At 49.2% G+C, this 16,460-nt stretch overlaps 1 protein-coding gene across 1 annotated transcript; it reads right to left on the bottom strand.

Annotated features, from left to right (window-relative positions):
* Nucleotides 1–7,021: 7,021 nt before the first annotated feature.
* Nucleotides 7,022–8,524, bottom strand: LOC124646958 (leucine-rich repeat receptor-like serine/threonine/tyrosine-protein kinase SOBIR1). Its single transcript, XM_047186986.1, has one exon. It carries the CDS (start codon nucleotides 8,489–8,491, stop codon nucleotides 7,022–7,024), a length of 1,470 nt encoding a protein of 489 aa, XP_047042942.1. The 5' UTR covers nucleotides 8,492–8,524.
* Nucleotides 8,525–16,460: the final 7,936 nt, after the last annotated feature.

A 16,460-nucleotide genomic window follows, 5' to 3' on the forward strand; every position in this document is an offset into this window, starting at 1 on the left:
AATAGGCGGAAGGGTAGCGTCAGAGGGTCGAAGAGGCGGCGGCACCATAGGCTGGCGCGGCCAGGGCCCAGGCCGCGCCACCCTATCATCTGGGCCCACAGGGCCCCTCCGGCGGCTCTCGGGTGTTCCGGATGCTTCCGGTGAAAATAGGAACCTGGGTCTTGATTTCGTCCGATTCCGAGAATATTTCGTTACTAGGATTTCGAAACCAAAAACAGCGAGAAAACGAGAACCGGCACTTCGGCATCTTGTTAATAGGTTAGTTCCAGAAAATGCATAAATATGACATAAAGTGTGTATAAAACATGTAGATATCATCAATAATGTGGCATGGAACATAAGAAATTATCGATACGTCGGAGACGTATCAGGTACATCGGCTGGCACAAACATGGTGTTCTTCCTTCCATCAGATTTTCGTGCCCCAGGAACTGAAGAAGTGCCGATAGCACAGTTTGACTGCGGTCCACAGCCAGTCATCTTTGAAAAGCCACGGGAGAAGGGCTACAAACACATGAAGGCCCTGTACCTAAAGGGTTATATCAATGGGCAGCCCATCGGCAGGATGTTGGTGGACACGGGAGCAGCGGTCAATATAATGCCATATTCCATGCTACGGTGTTTGGGACGCTCCAGTGCCGATCTGATCAAGACCAACGTCACACTGAGCGACTTCAACGACCAAGCATCAGGGACGCAAGGTGTCCTGAACGTGGATCTAACCATAGGCCGAAAGACGATCCCAACGACATTCTTCATCGTCGACAGCAAGAGCACCTACGCTGTCCTACTAGAAAGGGATTGGATTCACGCCAACTGCTGCATTCTATCTACAATGCACCAATGCCTGATACAGTGGGATGGAGACGACGTAGAAGTCGTACATGCAGATGACTCGATCGACGTCTCAATAGCCGGCATGAACATTTGGGACTCGGAAGACCAAGAGCCGCTCTCCGGAATCGGCTTGGACGGCTGCGATCGCATCGAGGTGACAAAAACGGGGTGAGGCTGGTCTTATCCACCGGCCTGATAGAGTAGCAAGAGCAACATCCATCGACATACGTGGCAAGGCCGATCCCTGCGATCGGCCCCAAAAAAATAAAAAGCAAGGATCTCACTTCAAACATGCCGCGTAGTCGTGGTAGGAAGACTCCCTCCTGTAAAGGAGCACATACAAGTTGTAAACCTTCATTGAGCAATTCAATCAACATGGAGGCCGATTCCAGCAATCGGCCAAAATTATCCTCGCCATACGTTTTGCCTGTGTTCAACGTCAATCTAACAGGCGACGGAAAGCTAGGGTATGGGTTTACGTCAGCTGATGAGCTAGAAGAGATTGACATTGGTCCTGGGGATAAGCCACGACCAACATTCATCAGCAAGAGCCGATATCTTCAATCACTTGAAAGATTCGGCTCGGGGGGCACCTAATATGGAATAATGGACAATAAAATATGTAGGCCGATGCACGAAATCGGCCAGTAAAATTTTTTTTATAGAGTACAGCCGATGCACAGACATCGACTCTAGAGTACAAACTAATAAAGTTTTTCAGATTACACAGGGAGACTCTACTGAAGGAACATCTCAAGGGCATGAAGGGCATCAGCACGAACACGATCCACCTCGGCGATCTCGGCCTCATCATCTTCGTCTTTGCCTGCCACCAGCTGCTTGTTTAAGGCGCGGATTTCGGCCAGATCAGTCTTCAGTTCAGCCTTGAGGCCTTCTGCTTCCTCGAGGGAGTGGGCGATAAGGGATTCCTTAGCTTCAATGAGCTGTTTTGTTACCCGAACCTTCTCTTCAAGGGCCTCCAACTCTTTGCGCAAGGAAGCCAGTTCACCGGTACTGACAGAGGTGTCAGTTTTGGCGTCCAAAGCTGCCTTTTTCTCATTAAGCCGTTGGCATTTGTCTGCAATATCGGCTTTCAACGGAAGCTGGGCGTGGCGCAGGTCGATTCGCTGACGAGCCAATTTCACCCTTGACCTGTAAGCGGACAGGGTCACAACCGGCAGAGTTTCACCTGCAGCGTCACCGGAAGATGAGGCCGGACGTCTTCCGAATGCTCTTCATCGCCTCGGAGTCTTCAACCAATGTCTCGATGGAGGAGGAGAGCAGGGCCTTGAGATGCTGGAGTTGACCATGTGTAGTGCTGGGTCCTGGCTCTTCGCTTGTTTTAGCAGTAGCCGACTCGATGGATTCGGGGTCAAATGTTAGCAAGCTTGAAAGGTCATAACCCTGACAAACAACAAGAAAAACGTCAGGAGACAGCAAAGGAGTAAGGTAGAGATAAGGGAAAGGATTGTACCTCTCCTAAGACCAGAGGAACAGCCGATGAAGAGGTGATCGACTCTGGTGTTTCTGCTGTCGGTTTGGCCAAGCTAGCCACCTTGTCAGCTACACTCTTAGAAGTTGCTAGGTCCAGGGTGGCGGATGGCATTGGTACCTCCTCAACTTCCCCACTGGAGGTGTCATCAGTCTGCAAAGGGAATGGTTAGCCGACAACAACAGCAATGGGTTAGCATGAAATATGAGCCAAGGAGAGTATAGGGGGGATTACGTTCGAGATTTCCTGGTTTGATGAAGAGGCTTGCGGTTCCTTGCGAGCTCTCTTGATACATCGGCTCTTTGTGCGACCGCCTCGCCTCGCTTTGATGGGAGTTTGGGAGACAGGCGAGTTCAGGGGCTGACCTTTTCTTGGAAGCCGACGGTGGCAAGTCTGGCTGGCTCTGCGTGGTGGTTTTCCCAGAATTACCCAAGCTCGAGTCCCTTCGACTGGACTGTGTGTCCTCACTGGAGTTTCTCTTCAGTGGAGGTCTGTAAAAGAAATACAAGTATGCTGCAGAAGCCTAGAAGGATGAATGAAATCAGCCAAAGCATGGGTCAACTTACGTGCAAACTTTCTTGAGCCGGAGTAGGGCTTTGGCGCTTCAGAGTCTTCCTGGCAGCTACTTTCCTCACTGCTGTTCTCGCCTTGACTGAGGCTCGGGGGGCAGCTGACCTGGAAGACACTCTGCTTTTGGAAGCCGATGTTGGTGTCATCAGCTAGCTCGCATCACAACCTTTTTCAAAGATGGTGAGTTTTTGCGAAGAGGACCACCGGAGCCGGTGGGAGAAATCGAAAGGGGAGCCGTCATCATCTACAGGATCTGGACCGTCTTGTTGCTGCAAGGAGACATAGCAAGGTTACAAAAGGAAATCATTGTAAGCCACTTCAAAATAAATTGTGAGTAGTGGTACCTGTTCTGCAGGGATATCATATTCAGCATCAAGTTGTTTCAGCATTGGTCCCAGAGCTCTCCTGAAGGCGTGAGTCTTCCACATTGACCACCAAGTCTCAAAACCATCGGTTGATGAGGTAAAAGAGAGGTTGTGAGGAATTGGGGTGGCTAGAGTGTCAAAGAAGGAATAACACCTCTGACTGGTGAGGACATCAGGTAGATCAGCTCTGCTCTCTGTTAGGTGGTGCAGAAAGAAGTGGGGAGATACCTGTCCAAGACCAAGTTGCCGGGCTGCTACGACCGGCTGATAAGACTCATAACCAGGTTTGATGATCCTGTTTGAGGTGCTCATGCCAACTGGAAGGAAGCAGGGGACGGATCATGATGGAATACAATTACCGAGTGTCGGCATCATCGGCAAAGCTATCTAACCTCGAAGGAGACTCGGATTTTCAAAATTTTCAGACTCCGTATAAGGAAAGAAGAGAGGGTTGTCCAGGCCTTGGTAGAAAGTTCTGAACCACTCTGATGCTCCCTTAAAGGTCAGTTTGCTGCCTGGGAGACTTAGTTTATTGTAAATTATTGACGAAGCTTGATCGGAGCAAAATGGTCTAATTTCGCAAGATCGTTAGTTTGATTTTCTCGCGACATTTGATTTTCGCTTTTTTAGTTCACGAGTTTGTTTTATGATCTGCGTCGTCACAAAAACCATCTAAAATCAACAGTTCAGGAGACGCGTTTTCAGTTCGGAGATATACGGGCTCTGCTAGAGATGCTCTTACCACTTTAACTTTGTTGGTGGTGGTGTGGAAGGTGGGGGACACTGGAGAACACCTCGAGAAAAAATCCAATTAATTACGATCAAAATTTGAAAAACCAACAACGATCAAGTTTAAATAAAAGCTAAACCCAAAGATCAAAGATAATTCGTAGGATGCCACTCCCTAGCGGGACGGGATCCTCTAACGTTGAGTACCAAAGTCAGTTAAGCTACAGTATGCTGACTTTTCTTCTTCCAAATCATATGTTTAATACCAAAACGACTTAAATTATTTTACATAATACAAATTTATGTTATGAATTTAGAGTAATTACATACAAGCAAAATTATGGTGTAAAAAAATTTAGTTTAAACTTTTATTTCTACAGTAATTACCTACAGTAATTATCTACAGTACATAGTAGACTATAATTCCCTGACTTTGCTTCCTCATTTTCCCTGACTTGGCTCCTCAACGTTAGAGGAGCCGGTTCCCTCCCTAGCAGGAGGGACAAGTGGGCTAGTGGGAAAAGTGGCAACTTGTCTTGAAGTCAGATCATTTCGTCGCATCATCCGGTGGCGCAGAGAACACCGCACCCAGCGCAGCGTGTACACAAAATCTCATTTAGGTCCGGTCTCTATCGACCGGCCCCAGACTTGACCTGCTGACCCATAGTGCAGTGCTAGCAACATTATTCTACACTTCACACATGAGTGACAAATGGACCAGAAGTACGCGGAGCTTGTCCCGTTCAAGCGCTGCCTAATTTGGACATGGACCGATGCACGGCAGCTCCATATGCATACATCTACTTCGTGAAAAGCTATAATTATTTCTTATGGTGTAAGTTTCTCTTTTTTTTTTTGCGGGCACCCATGACTATAAACTTTTCACTCGAATTTATCTAGAGTTGTATCTATTCAAACATATTTTAGTGTTTAGATACATGTGAATCTAAGCAAATGCGGGTTACATAAAGTATTTTATTAAGATTAATAGTTAGTAGTTTGCTTATTTGATTTTCTCTCTTTTCTACGACCGAAGGGATAATCTTGACGATTTGTTATTTGTTGCCCAGGGCGCCTAATTCCTATGTGGTTCTTTGCTTCATTTAAATGGGTATTGTTCTATGAATTTATTTCACCGTTCTCCCTACTTCCTCTCAAAATGTGTAACCTACAACAGTAAATTAGATAGACTCGGCTCACCTGAAAGGGGAAACTCCGGGAGTCTTAGGGCTATGCCGCGGAAATCTTGTGTGGCGGCCAAGGGTGTGGGTTCGGCACCTTTAAGTCGTTAGACGTTCGGCCGGCCAAAAAGCGAGCTGAACTTATCCAAGGTGCACAGCTAGGTTATGTTGTGAACATCTAGAGCTCTTGCAAGCAGAGTATGAGTTCTTCGATGCTAGGATGCATATGTGAAGAACATTGGATTAGAGGTCGTTGGCCCCTCCACTGTCAAGGTGAAGTCGGAGTCCTCCGATGGTGAGAATTGGGATGAGATCTCCCCCCTCTGACCGATGATGATGTCCGGGAGTAATGTGAGTGTGGACTAATAGAACTCGGCGGTATGTGAACCTGACTTAAGTCAGCATCCCATTGGTCCAGTAAATGTATGTGGGGTTCACTGCTGCAGTGTGATGTACGTATGCCACAGTAAAATACATGTGTGGTCCTCCCCCATCCCCTCATGCATCCTCTCCCCTGCCACCTATCCATCGCCTCGCCTACAGCGGTTCAAGGCCGTCGTGGCCGACTGCGTCAGGCACAGCCGCATGCGTCTGCTGCTGCAGTTCCTCTGCATCCTCCCCGTCGCCGAGCTCGGCCCACCTCGACGCCTCCTATCCCCGATGCCACGTCGACTGTGCCCTGTCCCCGACGCCACGACGACGACGCCCTGTCCCCGACGCCCCGTCCACGATGCCTAGTCGACGATGCCCCAGTCTCCGACGCCAGCTCAACGGCAGCAGGTCCCCGACGCCGACCCGTCCTAGACGGCGCCCTGTCCCCGGTGTCGCCCCGTCCTCATCGCCGCCATGTCCTCGACGTCGTATCGATGGGGCCATGTCCCTGACGCCGATCCGTCCGAGACGACGCCCTGTCCCTGACGCCGCCCCATCCTCGAGGCCGCCATGTCGTCAACGCCGGCCCCGTCCCCAACGCCAGCTAGACGGCGCCATGTCCCCGACGTCGCCCCGTCCCCATCGTTGCCTTGTCCTCGACACGGCCCTGTCCCCCGACGCCAGCCATGCAACGGAGCAGGCGCATCGACATCGCCGCTAGTCGAGTCGCCCTCCACCGCTAACCACCACCGCGCGGGCCTGGCCATGGGCGGTGGGCGCACCACCACAGGCAGGAACGCCCGCGACCGTGTCCGCCTCCGTCGTATGTCCGCTCCTCCGCCGACCGCCCGCCCGATGGCCGCCACGCCTCCGCCATCAGCCTCTCCTCGCGCCCGCGCCGCGCCGCCGCCATTCACCCCGACGGCCGCCCGCTACTGGTGACGTTATTATTGAGTGGAGGACTGAGGAGAGAGGGGCATGATTTGGAGGAGACGCGCCGCCCCACTCTTCTCTTAAATGCATTTGGCCCACCTTATTGTATCTGTATCGCGTGGGTTCAGAAAAGTAGATCAGCTGCTGTGTGGCCCCACCAAACACATGGACCAATGGCAGCCTGACTTCCACGAGGAGCATATGCCGGCCGGTTCAACGATGCACTTTCCGGAGTAATGTGCCGTAATAGAGGTAGTAGTATGTTGGATTCGAGTTTGAATATACCCAAACTCTCGTGTCCTAAGAATAATTTTAAGTGCCCTATTGTACATCATCTATATGGATGGAGGGAGACAGACGGCAAAGCATCACATACACACATAGACTCAGTCTCGCTTGTCTCTGGTACGTCTCCATCGACCAACGGGCCCCTGGCTTGACCTGATGACCTTGCCAACATACCCTTGATTATTCTACTGTACGTACACTCATGATTCAGACTGATTAACGAAGCTTAGCTAGTACACACGGAACGAGCTTAGCTAAGTAGCTGCTGGTCGTATCTGGGCGAGCATGCATCGCACGTCCTTGGCGGCGGGCCGCTCCTTGGCCTCGTCGGCGGTGCAGAAGACGGCGATGCGCAGCACGAGCAGGATCTGCTCGTCGTGCCCGGCGCCGGCCAGCGCGGGGTCGATGGCCTCCGCGTAGTCGCCGCACTGCACCACCCGGCGCAGCCACTTGACGAGCCCGATCTCCTCCACCTCCGTCACGAAGAACTGGTCCGACGGATCCTTCCCCGTGGCCAGCACCGCCAGGATCACCCCGAAGCTGTACACGTCGCACTTGGCCGTGAACTTGAGCGTCTGGTGGTACTCCGGCGCGATGTAGCCCCAGGTGCCGGCCAGGTGCGAGGTGGACGCGTGCGTCTGCGCGTCGGGCATCGCCTTGGCCAGCCCGAAGTCCGCGATGCGCGCCTCCAGGTCGTCGTCGAGCAGGATGTTGGCCGGCTTCAGGTCCCGGTGGATGATCTGCGGGTGGTGCGACTCGTGCAGGTACTCGAGGCCGGACGCGATGCCCACCGCCACGCGCAGCCGCTCCGGCCAGGACAGCGTCACCTTGTTCTCCTCGTTGCCGTCGACGGCGGGTACCTCCTCCTGCTTCTTGATGGCGTTGTAGAGGCTGCCGTTCTTCATGTACTCGTAGACGAGGTAGTGGCAGTCGGGGCGCGGCACGTGCGCCGCCAGCGGCAGCAGGTTGCGGTGCCGGATGTGGCCGACGGTGCGGATCTCCGACTGGATCTGCCGCGACCACCTGTCCAGCTGCCGGCTCTCCTCGTCGCTCAGGTTCTGGTTCGGCTTCCCGGGCCCGTCGCCCACCTGCTTCTTGATCTTCTTGATGGCGATGAACCGCGGCTCGTCCCCCTCCCGCGCCACGGGGAGCTGCGCCTTGAACACCTCCCCGCACCCGCCGCTCCCGATCACCTCCAGCGACGACAGCGAGTCCTCCTTCTCCAGGAACGCCAGCTGGTCCGCGCGCTTGATCAGCTTCGGCGTGTAGATCACCGTGCCGGACTTGCTCCGCCGGTGCCGGCCGCGGATGCAGTTCAGCGCCAGCCGGAACAGCACCGACAGGCCGAGGCCGGAGATCACGCCGGCCAGGGAGCCCACCACGAAGCCGATGATCCAGTTGCGCACCCGGTGCTTGTGGCTGCGGTGCCGCCTGCCGCCCTGCTGCTGCTGCTGCGGCGGCGCCGTCGAAGGCGCGGTCGCGTTGGACGCCGGCGGCGAGGTGCTGTTCCTCTGGTTCGCGCCGGCGCCACCGGTCGTGTTGCTCTTCTCCGCGAGGATGTACCGGTGCGGCACGGTGTTCCGGCGGTGGTGCACCACGTTCCGGCTCCCCGGGCGGGACCGGCGCGCCATGGTGACGGCGTGGCGACCATCGTAGCACTGGGCAGCGGAAACCAGCAGCAGGAGCGTGACGACGGAGACTGTACCGAACAGGGAAGGCGCCATTGCCGGTGAACGTTTATCTTGCTTTGGTTGTGTGGCGAGGAAGCTTCCCGCCCGGGGTGAGTGACCGGAGACTGGAGAGCGGAGCTATTAATAATCGTCGGCAGGGGATTACCGTGTGGAATTAATGCACGGCTGCGATGCGTTTGTGGACTGGATGGACGTGTCAGATTTGTTTGAGAGGGACATATCCGGACCTGCCGACGCTGATTGGCGGCGACGACCGCTGACTCAGGGCAAGTCCGTCAAGAACCGGCCAGCACGGCGAGTGTAGAACTGAATTGGCGGTTATGCCCCCCTGGAAAATCTTCGACAAATGGCTACTGGTGGAAGAACGGACTTTGGGAACCAGCGAGGTGGTCTTTCTTAGTCCACATAGTGTTAACGAAATTTTAGATTTCTTTTTTGAGGATTTAGGCCTCCAAATTCAAAATAAATTGGCGGAAATTTGTCAAAAACAAAGGAGAAAATTGTTGACCAAACAGAGGATACTTGATTGTACTTTCTCCGCTCCAATAAATAAGTCTTATTTTTTTTAAAGTCAAGATAATTAAAGTTTGACCAAACTTATTAAAAAAATCAATCAAAAAATGTGATATCATATGAAAATATATTTCATGCAGTATCTAACGATACTGATTTTATATTTTACACGTAACTATTTTTTTGTGAAACCTTGGTCGAAATTTACATGGTTTGATTTAAAAAATAACAATATAAGCCTTATTTATTAGTATCAACATTCCAATGATTAAGGCTTATATTATTTTGAAAATTCAAACCATATAAAGTTTGACTAAGATTTAACAAAAAATCATCAATATGCAAAAATACAAATCAATATCCTTAGATGCATCACAAATTATATTATATATAATATCTATAGAATACCAATAATTAAGGCTTATATTATTTTCATATGATATCAACATGTAATATGTGTGGGGATTGATGTGGTTATCAAGCGCTCGGCATCACCATTATCACGGAAGGTGTTCCGGTCATGTAAACATATACCCGAACTAATAGGGTCACACACTTTATGGTTCAGCGACATTTAAAAACTAAGTTCTATGAAGATATGAGATATGGATTCCGAGTGTGTCTCGGATTGTCTCGAAGAGAGGGTATCTTTCTCTTTGATCGCATTGGAATTTGAAACCGCCGGTGAAACTAACATTTAGAGCATCTTCAGGCGTGTCCCCCAAACCGTCCCCCAAAGGGATTTGGGCGCGCCGGAAAGAAAAACGTTTCAAGCCGCGTCCCCCAAACCCTTTTTTGTCCGATGCGGCCCGATACGGTGTCCGACGCCCCGAGCCCGTACCCGCCCCATAGGGGACGCTCCGGGGACGCTGGACACACCAAAAAGTGAGGCGCGGCGTGGTGGGACCGACGCGTCAGCAGCACAGGAAAAAATCGTCTCCCTCTCCCGCCGCGTATTTCTGCCATCCCAACACAATTGACCAATCCTGCCGATTCATTTCTCCCTCCCGTCGTCGCTACGCTGTTCCTCCAGCCGCCTCTACCCTCTCCCCATCCATGGCGCCGCCGACAGCCCCCAAAAATGGCCAAGAAAGGGGCCAAGAAGCCGAAAAGCTAGAACGATGATCAGTGGCATCAAGACTGTCTACGCCGAAAGATGTCGACGACGGGGCGGAAAGGACGGAGGGTGGTGATGACCCACAAGCCTACGGGGTGTATCGTAGTACTTTCGATAAATAAGAGTGTCGAACCCAACAAGGAGCAGAAGGTGTTGACAAGCAGTTTCGATGAAGGATTCACTGTAAATGCTCACAGACAAGTATTCAGGGGTTTTTGATATAGCAGATGAATAAAGTACAAGTAAGTAAAATGCGAGAGTAATAATTGCAGCGAGTGGCCCAATCCTTTTTAGCACAAAGGACAAGCCGGTTTGTTTACTTATAATGACCAAACGTTCTTGAGGACACACGGGAATTTAGTCTAGTGCTTTCGCTTCATATAGCTGATTAATCTTCATTGTTTTGATAAGTGTTGTGTGGGTGAACCTATGCTAATGTACCGCCCTTCCTAGGACTAATACATACTTGTGATTATACCCCTTGCAAGCATCCGCAACTACAAGAAAGTAATTAAGATAAATCTAACCACAACCTTAAACTCTAGATCCTGCTATCCCTCCTGCATCGATATACCAACGGGGGTTCAGGTTGCTGTCACTCCGGCAACCCCACAATTAGCAAACGAATACAAGATGTATTCCCCTAGGCCCATAAAGGTGAAGTATCATGTAGTTGACGTTCAGATGATACCACTAGAAGAATAACACCGCAACTTAAATATCAAACCATTGAATATTACTCAACATAGTTCACTACTAACATTTAGACTTCACCCATGTCTTCAAGAACTAAACGAACTACTCACGAGACATCATATGGAACATGATCAGAGGTGATATGATGATGAATAAAAATCTGAACATAAACCTTGGTTCAATAGTTTCACTCAATAGCATCAATAACAAGGAGTAATCAATACCGGGAGAGTTTCCCCTACCAAACAATCAAGATTCAACCCTAGATGTTACAGCGGTGACGAGGTGCAGCGGTGGAGATGACGGTGACGGTGGTGGAGATGATGGTGATGATGATCCCAATGAAATCCAGCTCGATGGCGGTGCCGATGGCGTCGATTTCCCCCTTCGGGAGGGAATTTCCCCGGCGGATTTCAGCCTGCCGGAGAGCTCTTTTCTCTCTGGTGTTTTCCGCCCCGCAGAGGCGGCTGTGTCTCCTCGCGATTATTTCCTGGAGCTTAGGTTTTCGGGGCGAAGAAGTACGCGAAAGAGAGGCGGCCGAGCTGTGGGCCCCCTCCCCACAAGGCGGCGCGGGTCCTCGGCTCCTCCTTTTGGCTAGCTCAATCTTCTGGAAAAATAAGATCTTCGGTGTAATTTCCGTCAATTGTTGATTTTGCATCAATATTGCATTCTGACGGTGCTTTTTCCAGCAGAATCCTGCCTCCGGTGGATGATCCTCCAATAATCGGGAAACATGCAAAATAGGTGAAATAACATAAGTATCATCTCTAAATATGAAATATATCAATGAATAACAGTAAATTATGATATAAAATAGTGATGCAAAATGGGCGTATCAACTCCCCCCAAGCTTAGACTTCGCTTGTCCCCAAGCGAAACTGAACTCGGTAAACAAGACCACATGTTTATGGAGTGAAGAGTCGATAAATAAAATACGGACAAGAAGCATCATATTGATTCACACAAAACATTGTAGTGCACAACTTCCTCATATAATTCAACTTGAAACGAGTAGAAGGAAATCACAAATAAAGGGGCATAGGAAATCATAATTGGTGATGGCAAACTTCGTTCTTGGTCAAAGAACAATTAACAGATTATACTTATCTATCGAGCAGCGCTCTTATATTAAAGCTTGTATGGCAAAACTTGCATACTCAATCATAATAATCTCCTCATAATCATTGATAACCTTCAAAGCTATATTCATTCAGATAAAACTTGTACTAAACAAGGAAGAATAAAAGGCATGATTAAGTAGATCACAGTATAAATGGTTTGATCACAACAACTCAATTGCTTGCTTAAGATAGAGGAAAATAGGTTTACTGACTCAACATAAAGTAAAAGATAGGCCCTTCGCAGAGGAAGCAGGGATTAAATCATGTGCTAGAGATTTTTAAGTTTTGAAATCATATAGAGAGCATAAAAGTAAAGTTTGAGAGGTGTTTGTTGTTGTCAACGAATGGTAGTGGGTACTCTAACCCCCTTGCCAAACAGACTTCCAAAGAGCGGCTCCCATGAAAGACGTTATCTCTACTAGCAAGGTAGATCATCCCTCTTCTCTTTTGTTTACACATGTACTTTAGTTTATTTAAGGATGACACTCCTCCCAACCTTTGCTTTCTCAAGCCATGGCTAAACGAATCCTCGGGTGCCTTCCAACATTTCACATACCATGGAGGAGTGTCTATTGCAAAATTAAGTTGCTTACTGATGAATCCGAGCAAAACATGTGAAGAGGATTATTAATGAGAGTTAATTAAGTGGGGCTGGGAACCCCGTTGCCAGCTCTTTTTGCAAAATTATAGGATAAGTGGATGAAGCCACTAGTCCATTAGTGAAAGCTTCCCAACAAGATTGAAAGATAAAACACCACATACTTCCTCATGAGCTATAAAACATTGACACAAATAAGGGATGATAACTTTTGAATTGTTTAAAGGTAGCACATGAAGTATTTACTTGAAATGGCAGGGGAATACCACATAGTAGGTAGTTATGGTGGACACTGATGGCATAGGTTTGGTTTAAGGGTTTGGATGCACGAGAAGCATTCCCTCTCGCATAGTGTCTTTGGCTAGCAAGGTTGATTAGCAAGCATAAGAGTTGAGGGAAACAAACAAATATACATGTGATAGAAACAATCATGCATCTTCCTTGTAAGCACAAACAATTTTAACTTCAGAATACTAAGCTAGGAGCTAACAAGAAAGAAAGATAGTGAAATAACATATCTACATGTATTTCCTCTTTTCTACTTAAACTCGAAGTGTTGTTGCTATTGACCAATGCTAAGTTTGCCAAAACCAAATAGATTTACTCAATGCTCCCAAAGTGATACCAATACTAACGACAAGATCAATCATATAATAGAGATTGCAAACTAAAATAAGATGTGCAATATGTAAATGATAAAACTTCTCATTAATATTCCATAACGATAACTCACACCAAGGGATACATAGATAACCAACTAAAAGAGAGATACTTCCATACCGCAACACATCTTATATGATAACTTCCCTACTCATGATATGACACTACTTGATAGTAAAAAGATAAAAGATAGTGATGATGTGATACTGCGGCACTCCCCCAAGCTTGGAACAAACCGGGGGTGTCAATACCGATGATGAATTACTCCTTCGGCGGTGGTGAATCTTTCCCATCATCAGACTTCCAAGGAAGAGGCTCTCCATCAACAAACGACATCTTGGTCTCCGGAATCCTGAAACTAGCAGCATAACTTATGTGTTTAAACCTGTTTTCATACTCACAGTTTTGATTCTGAACATCATAGAGTTGAGCTTGGAGTTTGTTGGTAGTGTCGTGAAGCGAGAAGATATCGTCCCACAGCTTTGCAGTCTCCTTCTTGTGTCCATCAATAAGTTCAGACACAATTTTGTGGAAGATGTCCACTTCACGCTCAGCCATCTTCTTGTAGTTGAAGACCTCTTGTTCTAATTTCTCCATCCTGTCCTCCAAACTTCCTTCTCCTTTAGGACCCCGGACATCTTCAATCTGCAACTCTCCATCTACGAACAGCAATTCCTTGGGGTGCATCTTCAGCTCGTTCATGTACGGGTTAAAGACGTCCTCAAAGAAGCTGTCCTTCGGAGTTCCCAACGAAGACATGCTGGCTCTAGATCCGAAGCAGATCCCGCGAGAAACAGCTCGAAACAAAACGCGACGAGAAAACGATATACGGACCTCCGGGGGTCCGGGGGATTATATAGCGAAATTTTCACGACAAAAGGAAAGTACCGGGTCGAACCGCAGTCGGAGAGGGACAACGAGGGGCCATCCTCATAGGGCGGCGCGGCCAGGCTGGGGCCCGCGCCGGCCTATGGGGGCACACCCTCGTGCGTCTCCTCCACTCCGTTTCGATCTCGTAATTTTTCATATTTTCCGAAAATAGCACAAACATTGTTCGGAAAGTTAAACGCGGACTTTTTATTACCGCATCGTTACCTATTCAAAGTCGAACTCGCAGAACTCGTCAATTTGGCCTTTGATGAAAGCTTCCGGAGTCACCACTCGAATAACATCAACATCTTCATTATAAGAATCACCAGAGATATAATGCTTGAGTCTTTGTCCATTCAGCACTTGTGTGGCATCACCTTGCTGAGAACTAATTTTAATTGCCCCTGAACGATACACCTCCACGATGACATATGGTCCTTCCCATTTTGAGAGCAATTTCCCTGCAAAAAATCTGAGACGAGACCGATACAATAGGACTTTATCTCCAACATTAAATTCTCTTTTGATAATTCTTCTATCATGCCATTTCTTAACTTTCTCCTTAAAGAGTTTAGCATTTTCATAAGCTTCACTTCTGTTGCGGTCAGAAACCCACCGGCGGGCAGCGACGGGCAACACCGTAGAGCCGGGAATCTCCCAGGACTGCGGCTGGCCCTGGTCCCTCCGAGCGACGGCCCGCAAAGCTTTCTGCACACACGTCCGATGCTGATGCAAGGGCGTGCCACCTGACCTATACCTGGTCAGGAAGGTGTTGGATGATGCCTCGCTTAGTTTCTGCATGGCATACACGTAAACGTTAAATACGAGCCTCGATCGGCTCTCGAGGTTGTCTCGTGAATCGGCTCAAAGAGCCGATCCACCCATGATACGTACGAGGTGTACGATCGGATGGTGGTCCTGCTTGATCAAGATAAAGCTAAAGCGACCTACTACGATTTGGGGTTTTCACCGCATAATCGGAACATCCTACTCGTGATCGAGCCCGGCGGCCACGCACGGTGATCGTAAACCGACCCTAGACAAGGCCTAAAAACCAACACGAAGTTGATCCTCGGAACATCCTGTCTAGGGCTAGCAAACTACACCCTACGCGCCACTGGATCCTTCGACCCGTTTGTAAGGCCTAATAATGCAGATATTAAACTAATCCTTGAAGAACAAGGAGCAATCATAACGGATCGGATCTACTAAACAATGATCAAGCGGGGTGCCGCCCTTACACCCGTGACAGGCGTAAGGGCGGCTAGATGCCTAAGGGTTGCACGACGATAGCATATGATACGAAGAACAATGCTAACCCTAAAACATCTATGATAACTACGTTGCTCGCCATCAAAAAGGCTTCAGTACGAGCAACGCATGAACGACGAATAAACGTGTGCTGCCTAGATCGCAAGATGCGATCTAGGCAGCATGGTGCTTACCCGGAAGAAACCCTCGAGACGGGGGAGTTGGCGATGCGCCGAGATTGGTTTGTGGTGAACGTTGGTTGTTGTTTATTTCATAAACCCTAGATAAATATTTATAGTCCGGGGACTTTCTAATCCGAGCGTGCACCTAACCGTGCACGGGTTAAACTCTAACTTCTAACCGACACGTATCCTACTATGGTACAGATACACGGGCAATTAGCCCAAACTTGGTACACAAGGCCGATTCATGTATTCCTTCTATGTATATTCTTCAAGCCCATCTTCAATCGCGGCCCACCTCTGATCCGGTCAAATTCTGGTGATAACACATGCCCCCCTGGTTTTGGAAATGACATTTCCAAAATCATTACACTTTTCTTTCGTCGGGTCATGTCGTGGCAGAGCAGAACTGCCGCAGTATCCTTCATCACGATGCCTTGCCTCTTCCACTTCTCCGCGTGGCCTGAAACAATTTTTTTTTCTTCTGTTGGGCACCAATTCCTCGGAAACTGCTGTGGCATTGAATCTCCATCATATCCCCTTTTATTTAACCGTTCTAAACAGTTCGCTTCTTCATCCCCTTCGCATTAGCACTCAAAAAACCCTTCTGCGTCACCATGTCTTCTTCCTCCTCTTCCTCTTCCGGTCTCTCCTATGGGTCTTCCTCCTCCCGCGAGACGCCGGAGGACATACGCGCACCAGAAGAATGGGACCAGGAAGACCACGCCTCCTCCGTCTGGTCCGAGGACGACAAGTCCTTGACCAGCGGGGATGAAGATCTCCAGTTCCTCGCCGATGGGGAACTGGAATCGGAAAGCGAGGATGACTTGTTCCCCTGGGACGGCTGCCCCTCCTCTGAAGAAGAGGAGGAGGAAGACGACGACGACTCCCTCGAGGGCTACCCGCCAGCGAAACGCCTCCGCATGTGGTGGGACGACGACGACAGCGTTGATGAAGAGGAGGATGAAGCTCCCGTAGAGGGCTACGGGAGCAG

Source organism: Lolium rigidum, chromosome 1 (genome assembly GCF_022539505.1).
Source record: "Lolium rigidum isolate FL_2022 chromosome 1, APGP_CSIRO_Lrig_0.1, whole genome shotgun sequence".
NCBI classification, from domain to species: Eukaryota; Viridiplantae; Streptophyta; class Magnoliopsida; order Poales; family Poaceae; genus Lolium; species Lolium rigidum.